General features: G+C 48.1%; 1 protein-coding gene across 1 annotated transcript in view; it reads left to right on the top strand.

Annotated features, from left to right (window-relative positions):
- Positions 1-11424: 11424 nt before the first annotated feature.
- Positions 11425-22797, top strand: part of LOC141082672 (cytosolic non-specific dipeptidase-like) — a 29670-nt gene continuing 18297 nt past the window's right edge. The window contains exons 1-5 of the mRNA XM_073566623.1: positions 11425-11587; positions 12160-12303; positions 16806-16968; positions 19779-19867; positions 21962-22162. Of these exons, the coding sequence (XP_073422724.1) occupies positions 11528-11587; positions 12160-12303; positions 16806-16968; positions 19779-19867; positions 21962-22162 (657 nt within the window). The 5' untranslated portion in view covers positions 11425-11527. The remainder of the gene's footprint in view (positions 11588-12159; positions 12304-16805; positions 16969-19778; positions 19868-21961; positions 22163-22797) is intronic.

Below are 22797 nucleotides of genomic sequence, written 5' to 3'. Positions count from 1 at the left end.
GTTTCAAAAAATGCAAGCACTGAGTCGTCAAGTGCTGGCTCCTGGTCAGGAAGAACCCCTTTCCTTGTGTCCTTCACCCCCACCAAAAGTGAATGATGCAGCAGGCCACACTTCACATTAGTCCATGTAGCTCTTTCCCACATACCATGCCTGGGTTATCAAGTAAAATCGTGAATTCCCCAGTCCACGATGAATCTGACATCGAGTGTGGGTGGCCAGCCAGGGCAGAGGGGTTAATCGGTACCGGGCCAGTGTCTCAGAGGGATGTGTCATGGTGGTGGTGACCCGGTCCATGGGCATGGGCATCCATGCAAAGGGGTGAATAACGTTTATAGGTGAATGATACGTGACGCCACCTGTGGTTTCTGATCAGATTGACCAGCACTGCAGTGTCGCTTCTCTGGGACAGATGTTGTGGTGCAGCTAAGATGTAGAAGCCCTGCACAGGTAGGGCCGTAGTCACAGGGCAGATGAAAGAGTTGGTAGATGATGTGCAGTGCAGGATGTAGCAGAGCCGTGCGCCAGGCGCAGGAGAAAGATGACACAGTCGTGCATTTCCTTTACCTGTACTTGTTAAGTGCCGTACAGGACCCAGAGTACAGATGGAGAAGGAGTTGGTCAGCCTGGAAGCTAATTCGGAATTCTGTCTCTGCAGATAGGTAGTGTGGCCTCCGTTCTAGCGCTTATCTGAGGTACTCGCAGTACTGAGTTCACTGAAGTTCCCCCTGTTGACTCTCTTTTGAAACTTTCTCGTATGGCAGGCAGCCGTAGCCTTTTTCTTCTGGCTCACACAAGTCACTGCTGGGGCCTCCGAGCCTAAGTTGGGAACAGAGCATTTACAGCTGCTACTTCCTCCGGTTTCTGCTGCAGTACCGTCAGTGTCCCTACAAACTCGGAGACCGGAATCCGGACCATGCGCTCCAGCTAAGAGTGAGCCTTAACTATGCTCATCCTCCAGCTCCCCTTCTCACATCCACACACTTTCCCTTCCCTTCACAGACTGCCCTAACTTCCCTCCTACCGACCACAGAGAGCAGCTCCTCAGCAGTCAGGTTCAGAGCTCTCCCTGCTGGCCTGGAGTGGGAACTGTGTTGTGTGTTGGTTTTACTGCTAGAGAGATCCTTCGTTGCTCCCAAGCATGATATCACACTCCCTAGGAGGAAGGTAATGCGACTGTGGCGACCGTACTCCTGGGGGCGCCACAAGTGCACTGATGCCCAGTCACTGCTAGATGATTCTGCTGGTACATTGACCCAGACCACTACATTCCCCTCGCACTCTACACAGCCAGAATCGGACCCTGATGAAACTCAGGTTCCCCTTCCCGCACACTATACCAACTTACACGGTGACAAAGTGGAAGATGCAGATGAAAGTGCAGGTTCCTTGAGCGGGTGGGGGGGGCATACTCATAGGCGACGGCACTGGCACAGGGCCCCTCATAGTACGCAAAAGTATGTCTGCCAGTGGAGGGCCCACCCCACCCACCGTCAGACACACCGCTGTACTATGAGGGGCCCTGTGCCAGTGCCGTCGCCAACGAGTGGGCCCCCCTGCTTGCTCAGGATCACAGCACTTGCAAAGTTGAAATACTTACCTCTCCCTGTTCCACCGCCATGATGTCTTCCGCGTTTTCTGACAGTGACATTCTGGTCAGAGAGCGCAATGACATCACGTCTGTACGCCCTCTGCCTAAACAGTCCAAGTGCAGAGAGATGGAAGATGGGAACGATGAGTCCAGACTAGTACAGAGATTCCCTAGCGAGGAGACTTATTTAATTGTTTTAAAGGTTGGGAGGAATTTTTGGGGAGCACTATACTCTGGAGAATGATATATGGGGCCCACCATACACTGGAGCATTCCAAAGGTGGACATCAGACACTGGAGCAGCATTTACAGGGCCCATTTTACACTGGAGCATTAGAAATGGGGCCCATTATATATGGAGCATTATTTGTTCCCATAAGACAGTGGAGATTCATCCATGGGGACCAACATATACTGTAGCATTATGTGGAGCTCATCATATACTGTATTAAACATTATATGGGACCAATGATTCTGTATGGAGAAATATATGGGCCTCATTACTCTGTATAGCGCACTATGCGATGGCCATAATACTGTATGGAGTAATATACTGTCCGTTTTTTGAGCTATTGGAGAATTTAAAATGGATATCAGTCATGTGATGTAAGAAGTGAAGGATTTTTCATTGTACTATACTGCTATTTCTCTGCCGTATCAGAGGATCATGAATTGTGGCATGTGTTAAAGGAGCCTATTGACACTCTTTGGCCCTGGCCCCATGAAAATCTGGAGCCAGCCCTACCCACAACTTTAGCCAAATAACCCCCAGTTTTCAATGCCTATTATTATAAAGTAAATTAAGGTTGACAAGCTTAAGTAATAAGAATTGATGTTTTTGGCATTAAAATGGGCACTGTAGGTGTGTTTCCTGTCCTCCACTCACTGCCGACTTTTCTTCCCCATTGACTTGCATTGGGTTTCGTGTTTCAGTTGGCCTTCGGCTTTTCACGATAATCGGCCGATTTCTTTCGACCCGACTTTTGCGAAAGTCGGGTTTCATGAAGCCCGACTCGACCCGAAAAAAGGCAAAGTCGCTCATCTCTAATGGAGACTAAAGAGTGTCTGGTCACGAAGATGGACTTTGACTGGAAGGCCAAAGCCCAAGGCCGATATGCTGACCGCTGGGGGCGGGGGAGGCCTAACATAAATATGATGCCGTATGACGCCCAAAACAGACGGAGACGGTCCTCTCGACTTGTAGGGCAACGTGACATGGGTGCCCGGTCTCGAGATCCCTGGGTGATGTCAAGTGTTCAACCCCACAAGTTTGAACAGAGGGGGGAGCTATGTGGTGCAGTGACCGCTGCGAAAGCTAGAGGGCGCTGTATGGGTCATGCACTCAGGCATATCCATTATTGTAATGCAGAAAGGATGGTAAATGACCGTTAGGTATCACAAGGTGGGTGGCCTTGTGATGGAAGCTGGAACTGCTATTAATCAGCAGATATTCTGCTGAGGGTTTGTTACTCTGTATTAGGGAGAGCTTCCAGGTGGCTGGTGAGATGGGTGGGACCAGTCACCTACAAACCCACCCAGGGGCACGTGTCTGAAGTAAAGCCTATGTGTGTGGTTGTGAAGGACCTGCAATGAGGTCATAGCCTTGTGATGCTGTGGGCGTGTCTACGGACCATATAAGGTGACCAGGGTAGGTCACGTGAGTGAATGCCTGGATCTGATTGGTCCGTGTGGAAGGTCCCGGAAGGCCGACGTGCTAGGAGGTGTGCTACCTTCCTGATGCGCACATGTTGATGCCGCTGACCGTGTGTGGCCTGTGTGTAATAGCCGGTGAGTGCTGGCCAGTCCCCAGGAGGAAAGGGACGTCAGGACTGAAAAGCAGCTAAGAGGTAACCCCAGAGGGGGGAATTATCTGAGAGACTGTAAAGCCTATTTGCTGGATAAAGCACAGCCTGTGTGAACACAGGGCTAAGGGAGCGGAGCTCCACTATGAACATTCATTTTTGTCTGCTGTAAGACTGTTATCGTTTTCCTCATGCTGCTATGGTTTATGCTTCACAATAAACCGTATGGACTATGTTATATGAAAAAGCCTGTGCCGGACTAGGTCTATCTGCGGCCAAGTGAGTGTTCCACAATATCCTCAGTGAGCGCTACCTTACACTGTAGACAAGGTCGACCTGACGATCTCTGGGCAGAAAAGATGCTCTTTCCTTAGAATCCAAGAAAATCCCTAGAAACTTTCTCCTCGTGGAGGGATGGATTTCTGATTTCTCTAGGTTCGGGATCCAACCCAGGGACTTTAATATCTAAAGGACCTTCGTCACGTCCATCTTCAGACGTGGGACATATGGTGCAGTGATGAGGAAGTCGTCCAGATATGGGATAATACATATGGCGCCGGATGAATATTACTGCTTCCGCCATGATTTTAGTAAAGACCCGCAGCGCTGATGAGATGCCGAAGGGTAGGTCATGAATTGGAAATGGCTGACTTGTTGACCCTGAGAGACAGCAAATCTGAGGAGTTTCCTGTGTTCTGGATGTGATAGGGCTGGCAGAATGCACCAAATAATAAAATAATAGTAAGGTGCGTTCGCAGCCCGGGGTACACCGTGTAGGGGTGGTAAACTGCTGCTTAGTAATGGCAGAAGTATAAAGCAGTATACAAAAGGTCACACGTGGGTTAATGTCACCCAGTGTGAACAGAAGCGTACTCTGTTACGACACAGAGCCCTACTACCGCTGAACATAAATGCCGGAGCCTGTTTAACTCACAGCACTCGGCAAGAGAGCGCTCAGTATGTGGTCACAGGACTCAGCCCCAAGGACACGAGGTCTGAGTCACTCTAGACCTACTGAGCGTGCGGTGTCGCACCTGCGGACGCCTCTAATGAAAGCTGACCACAGAGAAGTGCAGACTATGTGCACCGTGGCGTACAGACAAAGCCACCGGTGGATGTTGATGCCAGTCTCTGACTCTACCTCTACCTGGACCTCAGCCTGGGTGCTAGCAGGCTAGGTTACACAACACATGCGTACCAAGGGTAGGGGTTTCCAATGAGTCATTCACCAGAGACATTCATACATGCATACAACACTCACTCCACATGGTCTAAATCTCTCTCTATATTAGCGCATGGCCGAGCGGCCATGCGAACCTTTTATAGCAGCGTCCTTCCGGGACCTTCCTGATGGTCCAATCCGAGCTGGAGAAGGACCTGAGCATGTGACATCCGATCTCCAATGAGAGATCGTCCCACGGGCATGCTCAGTGGACCGAAAGGAGGACTTAGTCCCTGGAGTAGCTCGCTGCTGACCAGCATGTGTTGCTATAGCTGGACCAGAGGTGGCAGCAGCAACCAAGCCCACAGAGCTGGTCTGAGCAGAGCTCCGGGTTCAACAAGTCTGCAGAGCAGCCTCCTCTGCGGCCGGAGGAATGGGAGACTGCCGAATGCAAGGCTCGGGATTCCTGCTGTGCAGCGACAGGAACCCGACGCCTAACAGGATGGATTGGCACGTGGTAGTATGCATCCCTCAGATCCACTGTTGCCATTACCCAATTCTGTCCGATGAGTGGGATTGCCGATCTGATCGATTCCATCTTGAATCGCCTGTACCGGACCGATTCGTTTAATGGCTTCAGGTTTATTATTATCCTGTTTTTTCCCGACGGTTTCGTTACTAGGAAGAGACGAGAGTAATGGCCGTGTCCTTCTTCCTGTTTTGGCACCCGTGACACTACCTTCGACCTGTCCTTTAATAAGGAGTCCTGGAGATGTGGGGATTGTAGGGAGGTCACCCTTATGCATTGCAGGGGAGGATTCTCGAACTCTATTTTTAGTCCATCTCATGGAGAAGGACTGCCTCTGGGTGAAGAAGAGTGAGAGTCGACCCCCAACCGGGGCGCCATCATTGCTTGTCTGGGGTCTGTTGTTGGTTAGGGACAAGTATGTTCTTGCCCTTGCCTCCTTTGGGATAACTCCATCTCCCTGTTTTGCCTTTTCCCCTATACTCTTCCTGTGAGGGTTGGTCATGGGGGGGGGGGGGACGAAAAAAGCGTCTCTTAGGATTCTTGTGTTCTGGGAGAGATTTTTCCTTGTCCGAGGCCTTGTCCAGGATGTCATCCAGTACAGGCCCAAACACGTAGTGGCCCTGGAAAGGGATGGCACACAACTTGGATTTGGAGGTGAAGTCGCCCCCCAAGATTTTAACCAAAGTGATCCCCTAGAGGAGTTGGAGAGGACAGCCGCTTATGCGGCTACTCGGACTGACTCGGCGGAAGCATCGGCCAGGAACCCTGTTGATTTCTGCAGTAGGGACAGGGAGTCAAGTATCTCTTCTCTTGAGGTACCCTGTGTCAGATGATCCTCAAGAGTGCGTAACCAGAAAAACAGAGATCTGGCCACACATGTGGAGGCTATGTTGGTTTTCAGTAAATTTGTAGAGGAGTCCCAGGACTTTCTTAATAGGATCTGTATCTTCCGATCCATAGGATCCTTGAGCTGGGAAGAGTCCTCAAAAGGAAGGGTAGGTTTTTTTTAGATACCCTGAACACCAGTACTTCCACCTTTGGGGTTTCCCATAAAGAGCTATGATCAGATATATCAGTTATGCAAGTCAACTAAAGGCCCCGTTATACACAGCGATATCGCTGGCGAGATCGCGGATCTTGTGACACATCAGCGATCTCTCCAGCGATATAGCTGTGTGTGACATCCTGCAGAGACCGCCCCCCCCCCGCGGGTATCGCTGATCATGCTGGATCGTCCTGGGCCGTTTTTTCATTGCTGGTCTCCTGCTGACCAGCGTGCATCGCTGCATGTGGCAGCAGGAGCCAGCGATCACCGAGGCTGCACGCTGGTTTCCAAGGTAAACATCTGGTTTCTAAGAGCCGCGCGGCTCTTAGAAACCCGATGTTTACGTTGGATACCAGCTTGCTCGCTGGTATCGTCTATGTGACAGCTCACCAGCGATCAGCCTAACGATGTCCCAGCGATCCCTTCCATGTCGGATCATTGGTGGGATCGCTGGAACATCGTTATGTGTAACGGGGCTTTTAGGCCTTTTTCTGGGGGTACCCACTCGTGGAGGATCACAGATTCTGTATATTTTCGTGTACCGGAAAACCCTTTTGGTTTTTGGGCTTCAGATCCCCAAACATTTCGTCCTGTACTGTATACTTCACTTTTTCTTCCTCTACCCCTATTCTGCCTTCAGGCACGCTGACACGAGGTGCAATCCAGCATACAGTATAAACCACAGCTCTGTCTTCCAAAATAAGCAGCCTATTATCTGTAGTCTAACTTGTTTATTTGTGAAGAGTATAGAACATGCGCGGTAAAACTACAAGGAATACAAATAACATGTATAAGTATTGGGCAGATGATCACAGCTAACACAATCACAGAAGTGTACATTGAGATGCAAACATTACATAGAAATACATTAGTTTATGATTATATTTACAGAGAACTGGCAACTAAAGGGTTAATGACATCTCTTGGCTGCTAGACAGTAAATAACACCTCTCTGAATCACTGCATTGCAAGAAAGATTAAGCTTACCAGATATGCTTTAGCCGGGTAGTGACTCCAGTAGAGAAATTGCAGGAAAAACAAAGATTACACAGGAGGACAAAATAACAAGTGCATCCTATGAGATCCACAGAAGCAAAATGGCCCTTCTTCATCCCGGAATACATTGCTTCCTTCCCACAAAGCACTGCTTTAATCCCATAGTGCATTGCTTCTGTTAAACTCACAGGCTTTATAATGCTATTGAAGACACTGCTATAAATTCAGCCACCACTAGATGGTGTTATAATTAACCCAGCACATAATAAAACATTCTTTGCCCTATTAAGAGGGCAGAACAACCCCCATGGTGCCCCTAACCATACTGATCGGTTCGCCCATGTCCTAGGAACTAATATAATATTCTTAGTTCCCTGACTTAGGGGTAGTAGTGGAAGTGGAACCCTCATTCTCCCAAGTGTCCACCGAATCCGAGGATTGAATCTCACCCGAGTCCGATTCTACCGCAGCTTTCTTCCTCTTTCTAGAGGGAGGTGGTTGTGGTACCAGGATCTGGGAGAAAGTAGCCTTTATGAGGGATCTGATGCTATCCAGGAGAGAGGGCTGTTCGGAGTGTAAGACCTCATCTGTACAGGACTGGCAGAGCTTTTTCCCATATGTAGAGGGGAGTTTGACAGCACACATTTTACACTTGCGGATGGTCCTCTCAGGGTCAGAGGCCTTTTCGCCCTATAAGAGAGAGAGAGAAGGTTTGCTAAGCCACTGAGGGAAAAAAACACTGGACAGCTGGGGCCGACCCTGCTACCTACAGTAGGAGGGGGTACGCTGGACTCCGCAGATGCAGAGCGAGAAGGCTTGTCACCAGTGGCGGATCTTAATAGGGGCGGATGGGGCGGTCGCCCCGGACCCAAGGTTTTTTGGGGGCCCAGGGCAGGGGCCAATCCGGTCGGCATCTGTGTGAGCCGCCGCCGCCCAGTGGCGTAGGAAGGGGGTTGCGGGCCGCCCCAGGCGGCACGTGTGTGGGGGCGGCGCAGCACGGCAGGAGCAGAAATTCCTCCTCTCTGTGCTGTGGGACTCGGGAGAGAAGCGTGGAGGCAGCCGGCCGAGGCACAGTGAGGAGAGAAGAGGACTGAGTATTAGCAGGAGATTTTGGCAGCGGCTAGCGCAGGTGGGTCACAGGTCACTCACCATTTGGGAGGAGGATGCTCTCTGCCTCTCCCCAGCCTCCCTCCATGCTCAGTCAGCTGCTGAGCTCTCCCTGCGGGCGGCTTCCTTCCTCAGTGTCACAGAGTCACTCACACTCACACACACAGCAGCCAGGGAGTCGCAGGCAGCCTGTGTAAGGCTGTGTGCACACTGCGGATTTTGCTGCGGTTCCGCAGCGGTTTTTGACATGTCAATTCTTTCTGCGGATTCTCCTGCGGTTTGCCATCTCCTCTATTGAGATGAAAAACCGCAGGGCAAAACCGCAGAGCAATCCGCAGGTAAAACCGCAGGTCTTTTGACCTGCGGTTTCACCTGCGGATTTTACAAAATCCGCGCGGATGAATCCGCACCTAATCCGTAGCGTGTGCACACAGCCTAAGTGTAACTTATATGTTAACACAAAAAAATGGAGTGAAAGTCCAAAATATTTTAGAAACGTAAGAAATTTATTTGAGGAACAACCCCGTTATCCCGTGCTAAAGTGCTTACCCATCATGTGCTCCAGGACAAGTGCAGCGCCGCCACCAGCGCAAGTGCAGCGTGGCGGCGCTGCACTTGTCCTGGAGGCTGGAGCACATGATGGGTAAGCACTTTAGCATGGGATAACGGGGTTGTTCCTCAGGGTGCGCACCTGGGTTCTTCCCTACACTTTGTGTCCCGGTTTTATGGCCCATCATTACAAGAAGCACTTGGCTCCTTTTCACTTAATATTATATGGACAGGACAATTAGCAGCTGATATTACCCGATTCCTTCATTGTAGATGTTGTTTATAATTCTCAGTACGATTTTTATGTATAATAAATTTCTTACGTTTCTAAAATATTTTGGACTTTCACTCCATTTTTTTGTGTTAACATGTTATGTGGGAGTGTCCATTATCGATCCCCTTTGAGTCATAATTTTACAAATGGTGACGAGCCTGGGGTACATTGCGAATTGTTCCATTTGGTATTGTTTTATATATATATATATATATATGTGTAACTTATACTGCGGCCAGGGGCAGAGGAGGCGGAGCTGAGCCTGCACATTACTGTCTGTGCTGCCTGGGAGCACTGTCGCAGGCAGTGTGTCAGAAATGAATGTCTGTCTGTGACTGTGTGATTAATCATTAACATCCCTAACCAGTAGCCGGCCAGGCCGGTACCCCCTCCCAAGCGCGGCCATTTTATTCCTTTCCAGACCCCGCATCCGAGCAGGCCATTCACCGCCCGGGGGGGCGCCAAATTCGGGAACAGCCGATTTAATATTATTTATATTGTTTGACCATACAATACAATTTCTTGTGAGAAAAAAGTAATTTTTCTTTGTTTTTATGGTCTAATAAATGTTACAATTTGTATACCTAAAAATCAGCATATGCAGTGTTTTTGTGAGAAGAGCCACAAAATTTTGACAGAAAATGTTTTCCTGGGAAGTGGGGTACAGGGGCCCAGGTTTTATGAACAGCCCCGGGCCCATGGTCCACTTAATCTGCCACTGCTTGTCACCGTCCATGTCCATCTGTCCGTCAGTGTCAGACTGTCAGACTGGATGCCTCACCTAGTGACTGCTCCCTGGATCTTTTGAAGGGATTGCGGGTCCAGCGTCATCCGTGCTCCTCCTCCCCCTTCTTGGCCCAATGGGGGGAACCGCGTCTGGAACGTCCCCTGATGTTGCCGCCGTTCCCGGGAGCAAAGCGCCAGCTGTCGCGCGTGTGCGCTCCACCGTGGAACGCACGGGGGACCGGAAGTGACGCACGCTCCGGCGCCCAGAGATGATCCGGAATTGGAGGTGTGCCACCCCCGGCCCGCGCGCTCCCAGGAGACCACAGCATGGAGGAGGCAGCCGGGGAGCTATTCGAGGCCCCCGGCGCGCACGTTACCACCCCGCTTTACCCACCGAAGGGGGCGCAGGGGAGGCGGGAAGGTGGGAAGGTCCTGAGTCCTGTGGAAGGGGGAGACGGGAGCAGCTACGGGAGGAGAGACGCAGCCCCCGACTTCAGCTGCCTGGCTTAGAAGGTAACAATTGGTGCTCCGCTCGCCGGCCACAGCAGCACCATCAGAGTTCCTCTTCGTGCCCCATAGGGGACAGGAAAACACTGGTGGTTGCAGGAAGGGGTATTTAACCTCTTTGTGTTCCTGTCCCCTATTAGGGCGGGGAAGACAACCTCTGATGTGGCTGCCGTGGAAGGTGACTGGAGAAAAAATGTTTATAAAAATATAAAAGTTCAAATCACCCCCCTTTCACCCCATTCAAAATAAAACATTAAAAAAAATAAAAATATACATATTTGGAATCGCCCGATCTATCAAAATATGAAAATTATTAATCCGATTGGTAAGAAGCGTAACGAAGAAAAAAATCTTAACGCCAGAATTTTGGCTTTTTATGCATTGCCGCAGGATTGCAATAAAATGCAATAACGGGCGATCAAAACATCATATTGACACTAAAATGGTATCAATAATAAAAACTGCAGCTCAGCAAGCAAACAATAAGCCCTCACCCAGCTCCAGATCACGAAAAAATGGAGACGCTGCGGGTCTCAGAAAATGGCGCCATTTCTTTTTTTTTTTTTTTTTAATTACAGTTGGGATTTTTTTTTCACCACATAAATATAAAAGAACCTAGACATGTTTGGTGTCTATGAACTCGTAATGACCTGGAGAATCATAATGGCAGGCCAGTTTTAGCATTTACTGAACCTAGTAAAAAAAAAATTCTGAAGTTGAACTTTTTTTGCAATTTCACTGCACACTATATGTTAAAACCAATGGTGTTGTTCCAAACTACAACTCATCCCACATAAAACAAGCCCTCACATAGCCATTATTGATGGAAAAATAAAAAAGTTATGGCTCTGTCAAGCAGGGGAGCAAAAAACTAAAACACAAACGCGCAAGGGTTAATAACTTGAGCTAACCCGTTTATATCTTGTAGGTGAGGTTAGGGGAAATGTTTAACCCCTTACAAATCAACTGCAGCCCTATACAATTGGACAAAATGGCCCCATGTTCCATGTGTGCACAGACGGCCCGGGGCACACCACGCGGAAGTGACAGCTGGCGGCGAGTCCTGTGATTCCACTTCTGACCACAAGGGCGCCGCGTCACCGGCAAGTCCAGGCCCGTCAGCTGACCGCACAGCGTCACGTGAGGTGTATGCCGGCTGTGGGCGGGGCCTACTCGGGTGACATATAGGCAGTGTGCCGCCGCCGCGCCCGGTCTATAGCGCCCTACTCTCCCGCTGCCGCCATGTCTGTCCTTCCGCCTCTGTTCGAGTACATTGACAGTCACCAGGAAGTCTACGTGAAGGTAATGCCCCACTATGGGGGAGGGGAGTGAGCCTGTGCATTGCTGCAGGGAGCTCTTCCAGCAGGTGCACGGTCCCTGCTCCTGTGCCCCAGGGATGCACTATGTCCCCAGCTGCCATATCTCCCTGTATGGGGCCTGGAGCAGGGACTAGTTATGGCATCTGGAAGTGTCTGTAGGATCTCTGCTTGCTGCCAGTGAAGGGAGACGCACTGCGATTCCACTTGCATGGCTCCTTAAAGGGATTTTTTTCATGTTCTTTTTTTTGCTAATTGTTACAGGGATAAATGATAAAATCATCCACTACTTACCCCGCTCCTCGCCTCCTGTTGTCACCAGCGCTGCAGCCATTCACTTTGTGGTCTCTAAGCCCAGTGATTGGCGCAGCAGCGCTGTGGACATGAGGTCACCCGCTAAGCCCGTAAGCTGTCACTGGAGGGGCGAGTACTGGCTGACTTCATTTTCTCAATGGCTTGGCGCCGGGCCGGCTTTTCTCTACACAAGAGTCCATTACATTTTATTCACCGCTCACTCAGCCTCCAAGCACAGCGTTTTTGACATTGTACCTTTCACAGAGATTAGCAGAATGGGTGGCAATCCAAAGTGTATCGGCCTGGCCGGAGAAGAGGGGAGAAATCAAGAAAATGATGGAAGTGGCTGTCAAGGAGATTGAACGTTTGGGCGGCTCTGCAGAGCTGGTGGACATCGGGAAGCAAAAGGTGAGGATACGTAATCTTTCATCTGAGAATCGTGCAGATTATGTAAATTACTCTGGTTAAACGCTAATCAGTGTCATCCAAGTGCAGTCCGATAATTTCCACGCACTGACTGACTTGCATGTCCAGGGCCGGACTGGGACTAAAATTCAGCCCTGGCATTTGAAGTTACACAGGCCCACTAGTCACATGGTGACTATATAATATCTTTGTACACTTGTAGGTTACAAGAAGTGAGAGGAGATAACACGACTATATAACATGTAGTCACAGCTGTGCCCAGGATTTCAGCTCAGTCCTATTTATTGCTTTTAAGTACAGTACTCGTCCCAAATCTCTGTCCCCTTTTGTATGCACGGTGACAGAATTCCTGGCAGAACTGCTATCCATTGGGCAACCAGACCCCCTGGTCACAGCCGCCCCTATCATACCAACTTTTCAAGAAGGGAAAGAGGGACACGCGCTGCTGCAAATTTTAGGCCACGCCTGACCACACCCATTTCACAACTAGTCACATCCATGTCCACGCCTAATCGCACCCATTTAGCACGGCTGATCACACTGACTGGTACTGAGGGCACAGTGGCTGGCATTATGGGCACACTGACTGGCACTAAGGGAGAGAGAAAACAGAGAAAAAAGAGAAAGGAGAGCGAGAGAGAAAGAGAAAGAACAGAGAAAGAAAGTAAAGAAAAGAAAGAGAACAGAGAAAGAAAGAGGAAAGAAAAAAGAGGGGAAATAAAGAACAGAGAGAGAAAGAAAAAAGATTAATGAGGGAAAGACAGAACAGAGAATGAGAGAAAGAAAAAGAGAGAAAGAAATAAAGAGAGATTCTATAAAGATACTATAGCAGCCCGGCTCCCATTGTAGTGCCCACCTGAGCCTCCCGGTGCAGGACATATCATGATCCGCTCACTTGGCCGGCATCCCTGATTCCAAGGCGATCCTGCTGTCTGCGCTGTCGGAGGAGGACATGGTGATGGATCTGAAGCATTCCTGGTTCCGTCACAATCTCCTCAAGAAATTATCTAATTTCCGGTCAGCTTCCAGCACATCACTTCAGGTGGAATGTCATGTGTGTGTTTTAAAATGCTCCTCGGGGCTCTGTCGTGTACTCCTGTGTCCGTGGGAAAAGCCCGCTTTGTATGCTTCGTACACACTTGGCTCCGCTCCGTACACCTCGTACACGCGCGGCCCACTCCGTATACCTTGTACTCATGCGGCTCCGCTACGTACACCTCGTACACACGTGGCTCCTTTCCGTACACCTCGTACACACACGGCTCCTTTCCGTACACCTCGTACACACACGGCTCCTTTCCGTACACCTCGTACACACACGGCTCCTTTCCGTACACCTCGTACACACACTGCTCCGCTACACGTCGTACACACACTGCTCCGCTCCGTACACCTCGTACACACACTGCTCCGCTCCGTACACCTCGTACACACACAGCTCTGCTACAGCTACCCTGTAAACCCCTCCTGACCCCACACATACTTACCTCATCCAGCACCATGACAACAGCACAGCAGAGTCTTGCAGACACCAAGAGGCAAGGCTGAGCACACAGGACCTGTGATGAGGTCACAGGAGGGGCGGAGTCAGGGGTGACATGATCAGGGGTCTGGACAAAGGCTCCTGATCATGTGACCCCTGACTCCTCCCCTCCTGTGACCTCATCACAGGTCCTGTGAACAGAGAAGAGAGCAGGCAAGCGACACTGTGAGTGGCTGCAGGGGGGGAGGTCTCATGCTACGGCGAGGATGGGGTGCGTGGGAGGGGGCGTGGCGGCTTATCTCCCTGCAGTGCTGGAGCGTTGGAAACTATAACCGCCGTGCCCGCAGAGGGCCAGCGGCAGGAGCAACAGCCAGGCCAGTGGCCGCATCAGCTGGCAAGCGGCCAGATCGGGCGCTGCCGCCCACGGCCCACATGACAGCGGCCCAGTGGGAAAATGCCCGGTTGGTTATATTACCAATCCGGGCCTGTGCATGTGTGATATATCTGATCAAATTCAGGCATACAGATATATTTTTTTTCCTTGGGCAAGTTAATAATCGAACATGTGCATGGCTCTATAGACTAACATTAAAACATTGAATGGAGTGCAATCCGGTGCGTTGTCTGATTGCACTCGGACCGCTAATATGGCTGTCTGCATGAGCTCTTATGATGAGCTGTGCAATTACTTTCCTGTTGAATATGCCGGGCTTTTCACTTAAAGGGGTATTCCATTTGGAATGGTATGAATCTCTCAGCTAATGTACGGTGGCTCAGTGGTTAGAACTGTTGCTTTGCAGCGCTGCAGTCCTGGGTTAATGTCCCACCAAGGACAACATCTGCAAGGAGTTTGTATGTTCTCCACTTGTTTGCCTAGATTTCCTCTGGCTACTCCAGTTTTCTCAGAAAACCAAAGATGTGAGAATTTAGATTGTGAGCCAGCGATGATGGCTGTGAAAGTAATCGCACTATATGTGAGTACAATAAAAACAATAGTGTACCCAGATCTTTGCTGGCAGCAAGACAGCTGCTAGGACTTTCAGGACTTTTTTGCACTGCTGAAAATCGAGGACAGCTGAGCTCTTGGCTGTCTTTCTATGGTCAGTGGCTTAGGCTGCATCAGGATGCAAGTGCCACCTGCCGTTCTATTAAAGTAAACCCAGCCACAGTCTGCAGCCAGGAGTAAAGGAGGGATTCACCTTTCTTCCTGGCAGTTTCTGGGGATTCCAGTAGTGAGGCCCACACCAGAACCCACTTGGGATGCGGCAACAGGCCTCAGCATTTGTAGGCAGAGCAGGACCCAGGTCTGACTGTTTATACACCTGCCCGTGGAAAGTCTTCATATACATATGTGACAAAATCTAGCTTTCCACGGGCAGGTGTATGAACTCTGCCCACATCTATTCAGACCTTATGTCACATAGAGGTTTTACTTTAGAGATAGGACCATCCTGAGTGGGTTCACCTTGTTGTGGTAGGATGACTTATATACTTTCTTGATCAAAACCGCATCAACTAAGTACTCCATGTTATTTACTATTGACTTATTTATTGCAGGATATTTATTCCTCTTGTTTTTATCCAAGGTTATGTTTCTTAGTGGCCGCGGTGTGACTGTGTACCTGCGCAAGGCACTTACATCAATATGTGCTCCAGATCATTTTTTTGGTGTTGCTATATAAATAAAAATTATTATTAACACCAACATATTTCACAGCGCTTTACAGTTTGCACACATTATCATCGCTGTCCCCGATGGGGCTCACAATCTACATGCCCTATCAGTATGTCTTTGAAATATGGGAGGAAACCAGAGAACCCAGAGGAAACCCACGCAAACACGGGGAGAACATACAAACTCCTTGCAGATGTTGTCCTTGGTGGGATTTGAACCCAGGACTGCAGCACTGCAAGGCTGCAGTGCTAACCACTGAGCCACCTTGATGTGATTTTAATATTCACCGATCAGTCTGTAGAAGTGTTGATAACTTCTATTATGCCATTTATCTCCTCTGTCTGCTTATCTAGCATAGCTGTAATCTCTGCACACCACATGCCTTTGCAAATCGATTCAAATTTCCATATGATGAGAAATACACCGCCCTGCCCTGTTTACCTTATCAGTGTAACCCTCTGAATATTTGCCATACACAGTCACTCGGTATAATAGACTTGTTTTACTGCCAGTTTTGCAATTGTCCTTCTGTAAACTGACTGTGCCTGTCATTGGGAGCAATTATTTACCATCAGCACGTAAAAGCGGGTCACTGCAGTCTGTTGGGTACACCCGTATTTCCAAATGTAAAGCGACAGCGCACCATCAGCTTTTTGTGCAATTAACACTGTAGAATTCTACTGTACATTGGTGGAATCATGATAGTTTACTTCTGGTCCTAATTATGTAGAGCCTTGTGTCCATACCAGACCCCTGAGACTATAGCACTACCAACTGAGCTTTTTACATATCGAGTATGAAGAACTCCAGGTGTTAGTCATGCTACCTGTAAAGGTTAGGGCATGGTGCCATTCTTATTACTAGGTGTTCCTGGCTCGCCTCAGCATTTGTTCTAGTTTCTCCTTGACTAATGTGAGTGAGAAGATGGACATAATTTTAATGACACACTCATATCAATAAGTAGGCAACTGACGAGCTCCCTTTTCTCTAGAATCTGGTCCTCCAGCATCGGAGGTACATGGAGGTTCTTTATTAAACTTGGCCATAGATAAGATTGTTGGCTGGTCCCAAAGTTCTTAGGTGGGATCTGCTGAGCTTTGGCCAGATGGACAGAAATGGATTTTTACTTGTGACAAATGTTGTTGGTGCTCTTGCCATACCTCTTTATAGATGTAATATGGCAGTTCTGCAGGGTTTGTGAGAATAGGGAAGGTGACTGTTTGCTGTGTGATTGTCCAGACACCATGATTACAAGCTGAAAGTATCACATAAATGTAGCTGATCTAGTAATATGTATCATTATTTTTTATACAATGTTTGTCCTAGCTCCCAGATGGCTCAGAAATTCCTCTCCCTCCCATTGTTTTGGGCAAACTGGGTTCAGATCCTGGTAAGAAGACGGTGTGTGTGTACGGACATCTGGATGTCCAGCCCGCAGCTCTGGAAGATGGATGGGACAGCGAGCCTTTTGTCTTGGAAGAAAGGGACGGTGAGCACCACAGTTCTTATTGTTTTCCTGTCATGGTCCTTTAAAAATGGTGATCAGGAGAATGATTGTGCAAATGCAAAATAACAGGAAGCTCCAAAGTTTCATTTCCTTTAGGGTATTTTTTTCTTCACAGAAATAGCTAAGTCTACCTTTTGCCGGCATAGTGTTGTAATGAGGTTGGGGGGGAACCGTGACAAATAACAGACTGGGGGAGCATGAATGGCTGAGACCGCACATCTGAAGCTCAGCTGACTGCTTTTTTTTCATATAGTCACATCTTGCAGTTCTGTTATTTTTTATTTTTTGTCTGGTTTCTACTTACTATTTGCATATTTATGCTGTCAGCAAATAAAATTACTCTAGTTAGAGCCATTGTCAGAATTAAAGAATCCACACATCCCCTCCTATGGCTTTACCTCTTCGTAACCTCTGAACATCATTTTGCCTTTTTACACTGCCAAATGCTTCCTTATATCCTGGCTCCTGGAACCTTTCACATTTGGGAGATTTGCGCTCGCTTACTTTGTTTTAGTGGATTTTGATTTGGACATGTCTGCAGCAATTTTGCCTCATAGGAAAACCTTTCCACCACTGACTTTTTTTTTTTTTTTTTCAATGCAAGTGCTGGTATTAAGGTTCCATTTTGGCAGAGGTATATCTTGACTGCCATTAAAGGGAATCTGTCACCTCATTTTGGCGGGCTATGTAAATGACTTGTGTCCGGTCCGATGGGCGGTATTTGGGCTCCTTTCCTCCACCCCTCCTTGACCGCTGTCCGCAATATTTCTGGCAATTTCTGTACTTGTCCTCCATATTCCGTGCGTGCGCATTGCAATCTGGACTCGCGCATGTACAGTATGCTTTGCCCAATTGCGGGCAAAGCCGAAAAGCATTCCTGCGCATGCGCTGGTGAACTGTATCCCAGAACACAGTGAAATACTTCCGGGACATAGTTCACCGATGCATGCGCATTAATGCTTTTCGGCTTTGCCCTTAGTTGCGCGAGTCCAGATTGCAATGCGCATGTGCTGAATATGGAGGACAAGTACGGAAATTCCCAGAAATATTGCGAACAGCGGCCAAGGAGGGGTGGAGGAAAGGAGCCTAAAGACCGCCCATCGGACCGGGCACAAGTCATTTACACAGCCCGCCAAAATGAGGTGACAGATTCCCTTTAAAATTGTTCAGTTTTCAACCAATGGTGTGCCACATTTTCTTGCAGAATATCTAGATTTTCTGGCACAGGAATTCTGTTTGGAACCCTCCCCCCAAGCACACATGTGAATTGCACACTTAGTCATGTGCCGACAAGCTGCTCTTCCTAATTCTCTTAATGTTCAGTGTAAAACTGAGAGAAGCAGGAAGAGAAGCATGTTGCCAGAGGACCGTAAGAATGAAAATCGCATGAGTGAAGTGGCTGGAACTAGCGAGCAGAGCTAAATCCTGACAGTGAGTATATTGCACGCTGTTGGGATTGGCTAGAAGACTTTATTTTATAAATGACAGGTTTGAGATGAAAGTCTGCAATCACTCTAGGTGACTGCAGGCTTGTGAATTCTCACAGCACATGCACTGCACACTTTTTGGATTTTCACTTGTCTGTGGCAAGAGTGGATGGTCATGTGTCCCCCCTATAGAGCCCAGTCTCTATTCTGTGCCCCCTCATCACACTCCACCCTCCTGGTTGTGCCCTTACATTGTTCCCCCATTCACCATACTGTCTGCACCCATCCCTCCCCATACTGTTGAGTCACACATGCCCCCCATCCTGTCCCTTGCTCCTAATACTGTCCAAATTTCTACCGCTCCCCAAACTGTCCTCAATTCCCCGCCACCTGTTCCACTAACTGTGTCCTCAGCCCTGCTGGAGTACTTGCCACAAATCTTGTTTGAGTGCCGGCGAATGACATCAATCAATGCTGTGATCACATGACATAACCCGATCACGCTTCTGACATTGCCCTGGCCCGTCTAAAAGCTGTGAGTACAATTGATCACTGGGAGCCCGCACACTGCACCTTCTCTCAGCCGGCTGTCAGCTTTACACCTGGCCCAGAACAGCTAACGCTCAGTCTGGGGGGGGGGTCGCAAAATGCTGTCCCCGGAGACGCATTGGACCACCACCTGAGGTGGCCTGATAGTGCCCCCTGCTGGCTGTGCCTGGGGCACATACCCTGCCTTATCCCCCTAGATACGCCTCTGATTTTGGTCAGTTTCTCTCTTGAGATAGTCTTACATCCCTGTTTCTCTGTATCGGCCAAGAGCCTCTGAACGCTGACAGTCTCGTATATGCTAATGAAGCTGACTAGTTCGGGTCAGGAGCCCTGTGGCCAGTGGGAATATATTGCTGTGTCAGACTGTGAAAGACAGATGTGTAATATGAACCTCAGGGCTCGTTTACATGACTGTATTTTCGATCTGAGTGCCGTCCATGGAAAAAGACAGCACTCGGACCAATAATGTTCAGAAAATTGCCCTGACTGATGCAGATTCTGTAAGTGTATATGTATATCAGCAGAATGGCTGTGCATGTTCTCCCTTCCTGTCTGCTGCTTATTACTTTAGATGGGGTCACTGGTACACTTTGCACTCAGCACTGACTGAAGAGCTGGCAATTGTCTGCAGTGACACCATGATCTTTGGATTATTCTGCACCTTTGCACTTGGTAACGTGCTGACGATCCTAATTGCACATCTTTAAGATAACATACTGGCTGAAGTTGTATATTACACTGTCCTTATTGTTGCAGATAAATGGGACTTTCAGTGACTGACTACATTATCTTAATCTTGGACTTGTTTTTGTCTAGGTAAACTGTATGGGAGAGGTTCTACAGATGACAAAGGTCCTGTGCTTGCTTGGTTAAATTGCATCGAGGCCTATCAGCAAACAAAGCAGGTGAAACAGTAACTGCTCTGGAGTTGGTGATTAAACCCTATCTGCTATTATTGCCCGACGGATATATATATATTGAAAACTGCACTTTCAAATAACTTCTGTTGCCGTAGTCGGTCTGCTAGAACTGTTGCGTCATTATAGTACATCCGATCATCTTGGATTGTGAGCACTGTGCTGCTTGGTCAGTAGGAACATTAAGCTGGGTGCCCATGGCGGACCAGTGTGCACAGTCGCCAGTCTCTTCTATGGGTGCTGTGTTGGTAAGGTAGTTTTCTGTGTGACATTTCCCCATAGACTTGCAGTAGCTGCAGAAATTCCCTAGGTAAAGAAATGCACGTGTTTCCGCAGCAAAAACACATAAAAAAGCCTGTAATCTTCCTAATACCAGGAAGTATCTAAAACAAAGCAGCTTTGATTAAAGCATGACACTTCAAAAAGACAAAAAAGTAGTGTCAAAAACACTATTAAATGCATGTGAAAAAAAAAAAAGCACACAACCACAAGTAATCGAATTTACCGTATTTTTCAGACTATAAGACGCACCCCAAATTTTCAGAAGGAAAATTGAAAAAAAATTCGTCAAAAGGGGGGTCTGTCTTACAGTCCTGAATTCAGCTTACGGCAGCAGGAGTCAGACAAATTTTCCGGTGGTCCGATGCTGCATGGCAATGCTCTTGCTCACATCCCAGCCTGGTTTGGCGGTGCTTGGTAGTGAGGAGGGCTCGGGCGACATTTTCTGAAAGCCCGGAGCCCCCACACTTCTATTGCCTCGATGCTGTGGCCTCTGAGAACACGAACGCCAGAGGCGGCGCATGCGCATATTAAGATCTCGGCGCTGAGATCTCTATCTGCGTATGTGCCACCTCCAGTGGCCTTTTTCCCAGAGGCCAGATTGATTCCCCAGGCACAAATTGAGATCTCGAAGACGAGATCTCAACCTGTGCATGCACTGCCTCCAGCAGCCATTTTCCCGGAGGCCACAGCATTAAGGCAATAGAAGTGCGGGGCTCCGGGCTTTCAGAAAATAACGCTGGAGTCCCCGGCACCACCGAACACCGCTGCACCATCATTGCCCTGCAGTGTCTGACCAGGACCACCAGAAGAATCACCCGACTCCTGCTGCCACCACACTAAATGTAAGTACTGTGCATTCTGACTATAAGACGCGCACCCGTTTTCCCAAAAAACTTTTTGGGGAAAAAGTGCATCTTATAGTCCGAAAAATACGGTAAATGGGTGCAGAAATTCTGCAACCTCAAAAAACGCTCCAAAAGCTGATTGTGTGAATGTGGAATTACTGGCAACACATGCAAATCAGACATCCAAGAGAATGGGCTCTGGAGTTCTGCCCTGTACTTTGCTTAGTTTTGGCCACTACCGGAGTAGATGCGGTTGCTTGCCATGTGTTGCACTTACAGTATTCTTATATTGTTGATCCAGCTCATGGATAGGTTCAGTTAAATTCCAGACAACCCCTTGAAACACACGTGTCTACATTTGCTTACACATAAGGTGACCAATACATGCTTGCGTTTTTTTTTTGTAAACTACACTTTATCACTTGATCACTTGTACAATACTGTGCAGCACTTGTGTATTATCATGTTAGTGGTCTCCTATAAAGCTCTGCCATAGGAGTACAAATATGGCAGATATGAGGCTTTACTCACATTGGAGGGGTGGGTGATGGGGTAACTATGGTGGCTGTGGCATCTAAGGTGTTAAACTTCCATATTGGCTCTAGCCTTTTTTCAGTAATCTGCTGTTATTGTTGTGGTGACATCAATGTGTATTTCACATTTTGCCTTAAGTAGGGGATGTTAATGCTAAATCGGAGGGTCTGTACTAGGGTATATGGATGGCACAGCCCTTCCTTTCTGTAGGACTGTAGATCTACATTAGATCTCCTTGCTACAGTACCTGTCTGCCAGTAGCACTTGTTCTCGTAAACACATCAAACAGCCCTTGTGACCATAGACATACCTATTCTACCATAAGGGTTACCGGTGGTGGAGGATTCGGTTAGTTCGGTCACTACAACTAGTTATTGTATGGAAATGAGCTGAAAACCTGACTATATGTATTCTTCCAAAGGATCTTCCTGTCAACCTCAAATTCTGCTTTGAAGGAATGGAGGAGTCAGGATCAGAAGGCCTGGATGACTTAATCTTTGCCCGTAAAGATACATTTTTCAAGGATGTGGATTACATCTGCATTTCGGATAACTACTGGCTAGGAAAGAATAAGCCATGTATCACTTATGGACTACGTGGCATCTGCTATTTTTTTCTTGAGGTATGTAGTGGCATTAGCCTCTTTGCTTATAAAGATGCCCTGTAATCCACAGAGGCTAACATGCAAGATACAAGTAAAACCATGTCATCTGCTAGTAAATTAAGTTATCATGAATGGCAATTGTTTTATGTACGTATGTATGTCTTCCCATTATGTAACTCCTGTGAGGAATGGTGACAAGATTTGCACAACTGTAAATGTGGTGCCTCAGATTTAGCTGTTGTGCTGTCTCCTTAATAGACTATAAAGTGATCCGATACATTCATGTCATATGGTGGAGCATGGCCAACTACTGGTCCAGAGGCTTAGATCTCAGAGGAATGCCAGTCCTCTTACGGCATCAGTGAGGTGCTGGTGATGAATGAGGCATGGTCATTCTATATTCTGTTTTGTGGTTCCCTACTATTTTTATTATTTTAAGTGTAGACTGTACTCACCTTGGTGGTGAGGGAGAGTGTGTTCTGCAGACTTTTAGCTAGATGCTAGGCAGAAAATATGACCTGTTCCAACTTGTCAAAGTGAAATGAAGTTTTGAAAAATAAAATGCAGATCGTATAAGAAATCCTAATGGTTCCCAACAGAATCCGAACAAGGGGACACTACAAAATGTAGTAAATATGGCTGATGTTAAGGCA

The sequence above is a fragment of the Dendrobates tinctorius genome, unplaced genomic scaffold, assembly GCF_039654945.1.
Source record: "Dendrobates tinctorius isolate UK_male_01 unplaced genomic scaffold, ASM3965494v1 ptg000004l, whole genome shotgun sequence".
Taxonomy (NCBI): Eukaryota; Metazoa; Chordata; class Amphibia; order Anura; family Dendrobatidae; genus Dendrobates; species Dendrobates tinctorius.
The sequence above is the reverse complement of the archived record's forward strand: the minus strand, read 5'-3'. Positions and strand labels throughout refer to the sequence as shown.